The following is a 10,000-nucleotide window of genomic DNA, read 5'->3' as shown; positions in this document are numbered from 1 at the left end:
GTAGGTATAGGGGTAGGGTGTGTGTGTGTGTGTAGGTATAGGGGTAGGGTGTGTGTGTGTGTGTGTGTGTGTGTGTGTGTGTGATGGGTAGGTATAGGGGTAGGGTGTGTGTGTGTGTGTGTGTGTGTGATGGGTAGGTATAGGGGTAGAGGTAGTGTGTGTGTGTGTGTGTGTGTGTGTGTGTGTGTGTGTGTGTGTGTGTGTGTGTGTGTGTGTGTGTGTGTGTGTGTGTGTGTGTGTGTGTGTGTGTGTGTGTGTGTGTGATGGGTAGGTTTAGGGGTAGAGGTAGTGTGTGTGTGTGTGTGTGTGTGTGTGTGTGTGGTAGGTTTAGGGGTAGAGGTAATGTGTGTGTGTGTGTTTTATAATATTTAAATTTAAATAGAACATATATTATTTTAATCTAAATATACACACTATCATTCAAAAAATCATTCATATTTTTTTTATTAATACTGTTTTCAGCAAGTGTGCAATAAGAATCAGCAAATCCTCATATTAGAATGATTAGTGAAGGATCATGTGACACTAAAGACTGGAGTAATGATGATAAATTCAGCTTTGATCACAGGATATAAATTACACTTTACTATATATTCACATAGAGAACAGTTCTTTTAGACTGTAATAATATATCATTTTGATCTAATAAATGCATATTAATTTCAGCATGGCGATGCAGCACTTACTTGCCGGGATCTGGGATCTGACTGCAAACGGCTCGAAGCGACTGAAAGCTGTTTCTGATGGAGTGGATGTTGGCCATGCCCATGAACATCACCTCACAGTTAGGATAGTACTCTAAAAACACAAATAAACCAGAGAAACCAGACTTCAGTCAACAAACAAAGCTGAGAATTTAATTGCAATATCGCATATAAAACATTATAAATAAAGCAGTTTTCCATCCCATGTGTTCAAGAGGACAAAAATGGTCAAATCCTGGGAAATTGGAGCAAAATATATGTAATAAAAATGGAAGGTGCTACAACCGGAGAAGAAACTGTGCAGACGAAACTCAATAAACACTCGTGTTCTCTTGCGTTGGGATGCTGGTGTTTGGGAACGCAATCGATGAGACGCTTCTGGAGGAGTTAAACCAATTAAATCTGATCACAGACTCCGGCCTTTCACAACCACACATTTGAGATGCTGCGATGCGATTGGTCCGCTGGTAAAGGGCAAAGTCACGAGTTTCTTGTTGTGCATTGAGGGATTTATTCAGTAAATATGTCTCCATCTTAGTTTATGTGCATGTCTTCTTATTGGATACAAAAAATGTATCCGCCTTAATTGAGCGCATACGATTTTAATGCACTTTTTTTTTTAAATCATCCTCGAGTTTATGCAATATCCTAAAATGCACTATTAGAAATAGGTGTGCAGCAGCTATCCAGCAGTGTCCAGAGAGAGAGTTGACCAGCACTAACCTTCACACTCACAGCCTCCTCCTTTAGCGCGGTTGGCCACTGCGGCGGTGTACGAACGGGCATCAAGAATCAGTAACTTCTGGGCCGCGGCGGACGCGTCAGGAGCGGGACATCCCGCCAGAGATGAGTCTGAGGACAACACAGAGTGGATGCGATTAGTACCATTACATACTACACTACATCAACGGCATACAGGGTTCAGGTATTAACAGGTCTGGGGACAAAAATGGCATCAAATTCAACAAAAAAAATGTGCCCAATTTGAAGAAAAGGGGGCAAAACATATAGGTAGAACTATACAACATAGTCCCAGTACAGTAGATAATGATAGTTAACCAACATTAACAACAAAATACATTTGTTACAGTGTTCATTAATGGGTTAATGTTCATTGTTATTTCTTGTTAACTAATGAAACCTTATGGTAAAGTGTTACCAAAAAGGCAATATTACCAGTGTTGCCTACTTAGTGACTTTTCAGACCCACTTTCAGACCCCCTTAGCCACTTTTCAGACCCACTTTTCAGACCCCTTTAGCCACTTTGACCCACTTTCAGACCCCCTTAGCCACTTTTCAGACCCACTTTTCAGACCCCCTTAGCCACTTTTCAGACCCACTTTCAGACCCCTTTAGCCACTTTTCAGACCCACTTTCAGACCCCTTTAGCCACTTTTCAGACCCACTTTCAGACCCCTTTAGCCACTTTTCAGACCCCTTTAGCCACTTTGACCCACTTTCAGACCCCTTTAGCCACTTTTCAGACCCACTTTCAGACCCCTTTAGCCACTTTTCAGACCCCTTTAGCCACTTTGACCCACTTTCAGACCCCTTTAGCCACTTTTCAGACCCCCTTAGCCACTTTTCAGACCCACTTTCAGACCCCTTAGCCACTTTTCAGACCCACTTTCAGACCCCTTTAGCCACTTTTCAGACCCCTTTAGCCACTTTTCAGACCCACTTTCAGACCCCTTTAGCCACTTTTCAGACCCCTTTAGCCACTTTGACCCACTTTCAGACCCCTTTAGCCACTTTTCAGACCCACTTTCAGACCCCTTTAGCCACTTTTCAGACCCCTTTAGCCACTTTGACCCACTTTCAGACCCCTTTAGCCACTTTTCAGACCCCTTTAGCAACTTTTCAGACACCTTTAGCCACTTTGACCAACTTTCAGACCCCTTTAGCCACTTTTCAGACCCCTTTAGCCACTTTGACCCACTTTCAGACCCCTTTAGCCACTTTGACCCACTTTCAGACCCCTTTAGCCACTTTGACCCACTTTCAGACCCCTTTAGCCACTTTTCAGACCCCTTTAGCCACTTTGACCCACTTTCAGACCCCTTTAGCCACTTTTCAGACCCCTTTAGCCACTTTTCAGACACCTTTAGCCACTTTGACCAACTTTCAGACCCCTTTAGCCACTTTTCAGACCCCTTTATCCACTTTTCAGACCCACTTTCAGACCCCTTTAGCCACTTTTCAGACCCACTTTCAGACCCCTTAAGCCACTTTTCAGACCCATTTTCAGACCCCTTTATCCACTTTTCAGACCCATTTTCAGACCCCTTTATCCACTTTTCAGACCCACTTTCAGACCCCTTTATCCACTTTTCAGACCCCTTTATCCACTTTTCAGACCCCCCTTTAGCCACTTTTTTTTCCTTCAAAAAAGCGGCTAGCGACAAATCTAGCGACTTTTTGGACAAATGTCAGCTACTTTACAAATGTCGCCAGTACTGTCCTGCGAGCGCGAGGTCTTGCTTCGCCTCTGCCGTCACACACCTCTCTCTACATCTACCCTGTTCAGTGAGTGAACGCATGCCGTTGAACACACACCAGCTGACAGACGTGAATGAGCGAGCTACACGAGCACACAGTGTTGCCACGGACCAATCACTTATCTGCTTCCTTTATTTTATATTTAAAGAATTTAGTTTGACTAATTCATTATTTATTTAATTTTTTAGCATGAGACTACTTTCAAAAGCAAAAAAAGTACAACAAATGTAGAAAAAATGCTCTTAGTAATTTTTTTCTTTGTTTCTAGTCTAAATATTTAAACATTCTTAAATCAAGATGCAATGAAGCTCGTTCATTATGCAGCTCATTATGCGGGCTATTATGTTATTTTGTCCTCTCAGGTGAGATTCCAGCATTACTCATTAGCTATCACACCTCCTCGCATAAGGGCTTTGTGAAGAAAAACTGCCTTACAAATTTTAAATCAGTGTGTTGTTTTATGTGAATGAGTAGGTTCAATGATTCATCAGTTTGAAGCAAAAACTCTAGGCAACAACAGCCATTAGTCAAAAGTCTTGTGAACACATTTCTATTGTGTGTTTTGAGCCCTTAATTTAAAAAAAAAAAAAAAAAAATTCTCAAAAAACATGCATAAACATTTTTCTCTCAAAAATACAAGCATGTACATACATGTAGCTCAGATATTATGGTAGCCCAGTTTGTGCTGAATAGTGTAATTACACTTTTGCCATTCAAACGTTTATAAGCAACTGAAAAAAACCCCCACAAATGTCAGTGCATGTCAAAACTTCTAAAGGGGTAGCCAAAACAGCTCAGACTCCTAGGGGTTAAGTGGTTAAATGTATGACATAAAAGACAACACAGATACATTTAAGGTAATTACAAAAATTGCCCTTACAAAAGGTAAAAAACAAATGCAAATATTGCCCCTTAATGTGAAAAGTAAATTTCTTCCCCTCTTGCACACTATCAGAAACAGTGTGTGTAGCAGTATGCAATAAAATAAACACAGGTGGTGTAAACAGACGTTAATAAAAGTGAACCACCGCTTCAATCGTGACTCAATTATGATTATATTGCGCTGTTGTGAATCTTGACAGTCACAGCGCCCAGCAGAAATAAGCTTTAGCGTGAGAGGTGAACACAGCAGGCGGATAAGAGGAGCCACACATCAGAGTCGGCCCTTAAGACTCATTTTAATGCGACGCAAGTGCACATAATTCTTCAGTCTGTCCCGCTGGAAAAATCAATGCTGGCCGCAGGCGGAGAAACTTCTGGCATCAGGACGGCACTCATTCTTTCTGCACATGACAGCCAATTCACTTAAGACCATTAAGATGAGAGAGACCCAACAGAGGCCAGCCAAAACTAGACCAGAAGAGTCCAGAGATGAGTGAGACTCAGCAAAAACAGCATTCAGGGGAACACTTTCAATTAAAAAGAGTGATCGCACAAAGTAAAGCAACTCAGGATGAATGATTATTAGAACAGAAGCACCCAGCGCAGAATAACTGAATTAATTACATTTAATGTAGAAGATAAGAGGGGCGTGTTCATCCGAAACTCTCCACCGCGCACCGTACAATAAATACATGGATAACATTGAACATGACTGGTTTTTAAACAGCACATAAAGCTTTAAGCAAACTTATAAACGTGGAACATCACAAGCAATTTGTCCTAGAGCGAACAATAATCATAGTACATGATGCCAGGTTTAGGAAAACAAAGATTATTAAACAAGCTAGAGCAGAGATAAATGAGTTTTTCTGTTTTCAGAAATAGGAGAGGAGTAATGTAAGAGCCTTGGTTAATGACTATGGAATAGAAACGAGTGTAAGACCATTTTTTATGCCCTTCCTCGCTAACTTCCCTCCGTCTTGTTCCCTCAGATGTACATCATTGCTTACATTGCACATGCATACATGTATACATACATGCACACACACACGCGCACGCACGCACGCACACGCACACGCACACGCACACGCACACGCACACGCACACGCACACGCACACGCACACGCACACGCACACGCACACGCACACGCACACGCACACACACACACACACACACACACACACACACACACACACACTAAAATTTGGATTTCGTTAGACCATAAAGCCCTTAGCTTTAATGCATTTAATTAGCTTTAATGCTTTTTATTAGCGTTAATGTATCCTTTATAGTGGCCAAGAAAAGAGCGGGACAATTTCTCTGGTATCGTGTCGATTTCGTTATATTTGCATTGTGTTATGGCTTGTGGTACAACTTATATTTAGGGATGCATGACATATCGGCTGCCATATCAGTATCGGCCGATATATGTAAATTTATGTTCTCCACTTTTTTTGAAAATAGGATCATTTTCTGTCTCCCCTAGAGTTAAACAGTTGAGTTGTACCGTTTTCGAATCCATTCAGCCGATCTCCGGGGCTGGCGGTAGCACTTTTAGCATAGCTTAGCATAGATCATTGAATCTGATTAGACCGTTAGCATCTCACTCAAAAATGACCCAAGAGTTTCGATATTTTTCCTATTTAAAACTTGACTCTTCTGTAGTTACATCGTGTACTAAGACCGATGGAAAATGAAAAGTTGTGATTTTCTAGACCGATATGGCAGGAACTATACTCTCATTCCTGCGTAATAATCAAGAGCTGTGAGCCGTCCCATGAGTGCAGCGGCGCAATGATAGTACACAGCGCCTGAAAATAGTCCCCCATAATCCCTCTCTGTGTGAGCAGGCTGTCAAGTTTGTTTTGTTGACGGAAGTTAGCCGATGTAACTACAGAAGAGTCAAGTTTTAAATAGGAAAAATATCAAAACTCTTTGGTCATTTTTTAGCGAGATGCTAACGGTCTAATCAGATTCAATGATCTATGCTAAGCTATGCTAAAAGTGCTACCGCCAGACCCGGAGATCGGCTGAATGGATCCAAAAACTCTAGGCGAGCCGAAAAATGAGCCTATTTTCAAAAAAAGTGGCGTGTTCCTTTAAAGGTCTAGCCTGGATGCCAGCCGAATTTAGCCCCGCCCACAACATTTGACGGGGAAGTTCGGTCTGGACTTGATCCGTTGTGGAGCAACTATGCCCGAACAGAAGCTGTTCGGACCAATCAAATTGTCAGGGCGGGCTTTAGACGATGATGGACAGATGATAAACAGAAACCTCACCAAAGAGCGCTTGGGTTGAATTCGTTCTAATCCTAAATGGAGAACTTGTTCGTATATGCGTTCACCTTTACTATTTCTCTCAGAAATGATGGTTATGTTGGTAAGTACACTGTGTATCCTTAAATTCTTTTTTACAACACTGGCAAAGATCGTTTACACTCATCTTACTACTTCCAGCGTGCGTGCAGACAGGGTTGCCAGGTTTTCACAACAAAACCCGCCAAATTGCTACTCAAAACTAGCCCAAAACAAGCCCAATAGATTCCCGGGGGGGGTTCTCCGGAAAAAATGGCGTTTGGGGGGTAAAATGTGTGTTTTCTTGTCAGGGTTGCCTGCTAAAAATCGCATTCCTGGGTCTGAATATCACATAATTGGGGTCGCTTCAACTCGCGGACTTGGCAACACTGTGTGCAGTTAAGTTCTGTTGACATTTGACAAATAACGTTATGCGTCCGTTGCTCTGATTGGTTGTAGGTCTACCCAATTGACCTATCTGTAAGCCCCGCCCCCCTTAGTTACTGTTGCTAACTCGGACAAACAAACGGAGTTGCTATATCTTACAATGTACAGCTGTCAGTGTGAAAACCTTATCCCAAGATGTTTTTGGACACAGATTGTAGCGTATATCCCGTCTGAATGATGGCCAGACTTTACTGATGGTTTATCAAGTTTATTACATCGTTATTCACTCCAAAAAATCATTGTAAGAGCTGAACAAACAAAGCATAAGAAGTGCGCATTAACATATCATTCACAAACTCTCTCTCTCCGTTGCATTACCATTAACATACACAGCAAATTACACAAAAACCCTCAAACTACTAATAGTAAACATACATATACACAGAGCTTATGCCTTTTCGAGGGTGCCGTTAATAACTGCTAAACTTTGCATCTGCAAAACAACTCCGATAAACTGCGTGCGAGCTCTTCCTTTCGTTACCCGGAGACTATAATACCCATCAAAATAGGAGTCCTCCTTAGTAGGACAGATAATGTAGACCTTAAACATATCTAAAATTAAATTAATTTACATATAACCAGTTTAATATGGAGAGGCACTGAAATGTAGACCTTCGTGTTTTTGACCTAACGTTACAGTGTTAACGTTACATGACGTGAGAACAGTTAGTTATTACGGTTTGTATGTTAGCAGGGACTTTAATCGTAACTTAACGAGAGTATGACAAACATAAAATCCTCTCAGGATACCTGGAGTCAGTGTTGCTGTACCTCAGGCACTACGTTTTAGCATTTTTGTAGCATAAACACCATCAAACCGATGAGAGCTTCGGATTTTCCACTGCATCTCTATGGCGCTGAAACCTAAAGATGTCCGAGTTCCGGTACCAGCGCAACTGATACTCAACTGCTATTGGCTCATCTGCGTTCGAGGGGAGGGGCTTACCGATAGGTCAATTGAGGTCTTTCCTGGTTCGGTTGAAACACGCCCCATAATCACAGCCCAACGGAGCAGCATCAGACTCATATTCTGACTAGAATTGAGTATGACAACGTCAGGCTATATAAGGTCAGTTACAGTAAATAGAGTCTTCTAGAAAAGTGAATCATCACAACACTTAAAATCACGTTGCGGCTGTTTGTTTTCGAGTAGAAGAATCTCTGGTCTTGCAAACCTCCATCTGCATTATAACCAACGCATTTCTGCAAACCACCAGACAGTTCACGAAGCGTCCGATTGTGAGGATGATGCTGGCATCGGCCCTCAACTCATTAGACGGTGCGGTCACGACCGTAATTAGAGCGCATTTACTCTTCAACTGCGCAAAACAACTCCTGCCAAATTCCCTCTCAGACAACAGCCTGCAGACTCGCTTCTGGAGGTCAGTCTGCAGGCGAGTCGTGGCACGTCTGCCCGTCTCATTCCCAGCCCACATTGGCAGTGTCAGAGAGGAAACGGACGTAATTGAGTGCGTCGCAACCAGCTTTCCCATGGCAAAACCCATGATTCTTAGCAATCAGGTTGGCGCAAGCCGTCCAACACAGTGTTTACGCTCTTCATTTGTGGGAAAGAACGAGGGTGAGAACGCATTAAGTCCGAAACTAATTACAAATGGCATTTCCGCCCAACACATTTACAGTAATTATCTGACAGAGAAAGGATTCAATGGCGACTAAAAGGAAAACTTTTGGATAAAGTGCATGAATATACCATATACACTCACCTAAAGGATTATTAGGAACACCTGTTCAATTTCTCATTAATGCAATTATCTAATCAACCAATCACATGGTAGTTGCTTCAATGCATTTAGGGGTGTGGTCCTGGTCAAGACAATCTCCTAAACTCCAAACTGAATGTCAGAATGGGAAAGAAAGGTGATTTAAGCAATTTTGAGCGTGGCATGGTTGTTGGTGCCAGACGGGCCGGTCTGAGGATTTCACAATCTGCTCAGTTACTGGGATTTTCACGCACAACCATTTCTAGGGTTTACAAAGAATGGTGTGAAAAGGGAAACACATCCAGTATGCGGCAGTCCTGCGGGCGAAAATGCCTTGTTGATGCTAGAGGTCAGAGGAGAATGGACCGACTGATTCAAGCTGATAGAAGAGCAACTTTGACTGAAATAACCACTCGTTACAACAAAGGTATGCAGCAAAGCATTTGTGAAGCCACAACACACACAACCTTGAGGCGGATGAGCTACAACAGCAGAAGACCCCACCGGGTACCACTCATCTCCACTACAAAGAGGAAAAAGAGGCTACAATTTGCACAAGCTCACCAAAATTGGACAGTTGAAGACTGGAAAAATGTTGCCTGGTCTGATGAGTCTGGATTTCTGTTGAGACATTCAGATGGTAGAGTCAGAATTTGGCGTAAACAGAATGAGAACATGGATCCATCATGCCTTGTTACCACTGTGCAGGCTGGTGGTGGTGGTGTAATGGTGTGGGGGATGTTTTCTTGGCACACTTTAGGCCCCTTAGTGCCAATTGGGCATCGTTTAAATGCCACGGCATACCTGAGCATTGTTTCTGACCATGTCCATCCCTTTATGACCACCATGTCTCCATCCTCTGATGGCTACTTCCAGCAGGATAATGCACCGTCACAAAGCTCCAATCGTTTCAAATTGGTTTCTTGAACATGACAATGAGTTCACTGGACTAAAATGGCCGCCACAGTCACCAGATCTCAACCCAATAGAGCATCTTTGGGATGTGGTGGAACGGGAGCTTCGTGCCCTGGATGTGCATCCCACAAATCTCCATCAACTGCAAGATGCTCTCCTATCAATATGGGCCAACATTTCTAAAGAATGCTTTCAGCACCTTGTTGAATCAATGCCACGTAGAATTAAAGGGTTAGTTCACCCAAAAATGAAAATTCTGTCATTAATTACTGACCCTCATGTTGTTGGACCCCCGTAAGACCTCCGTTCATCTTCGGAACACAAATGAAGATATTTTAGTGTAAATCTGATGGCTCTGAAAGGCCTCCATTGGCTCAATGGCACTTTACACTCTCAAGACCCTTAAAAGACACTAAAGACGTCGTTACAAAGTCCATCTCACTACAGTGGTTCTACAATAACTTTATGAATCGGCGAGAATAGTTTTTGTGCGCAAAAAAACCCTAAATAACGACTTATATAGTGATGACGATATC

At 42.5% G+C, this 10,000-nt stretch overlaps 1 protein-coding gene across 11 annotated transcripts in view; it reads right to left on the bottom strand.

Moving 5' to 3' along the window:
- mtmr4 (myotubularin related protein 4) overlaps window positions 1–10,000 on the bottom strand; it is a 140,348-nt gene that overhangs the window by 25,747 nt on the left and 104,601 nt on the right. For 8 of the 11 annotated variants that reach the window (XM_079815435.1, XM_079815433.1, XM_079815434.1 and 5 more), the window contains 2 exons: window positions 1,428–1,556; window positions 687–798 (listed from right to left, as the gene is read on the bottom strand). In XM_079815435.1, the coding sequence (XP_079671561.1) occupies window positions 687–798; window positions 1,428–1,556 (241 nt within the window). Of the gene's footprint in view, window positions 1–686; window positions 799–1,427; window positions 1,557–9,113; window positions 9,171–10,000 lie in introns of all 11 variants that reach the window. The other 3 variants (XM_079815430.1, XM_079815428.1, XM_079815425.1) reach the window with 1 other exon arrangement.

The sequence above is a fragment of the Gobio gobio genome, assembly GCF_949357685.1.
Source record: "Gobio gobio genome assembly, chromosome: 4".
NCBI lineage: Eukaryota > Metazoa > Chordata > Actinopteri > Cypriniformes > Gobionidae > Gobio > Gobio gobio.
Note: the sequence above shows the minus strand (reverse complement) of the source record. Positions and strands in the feature narration are given on the sequence as shown.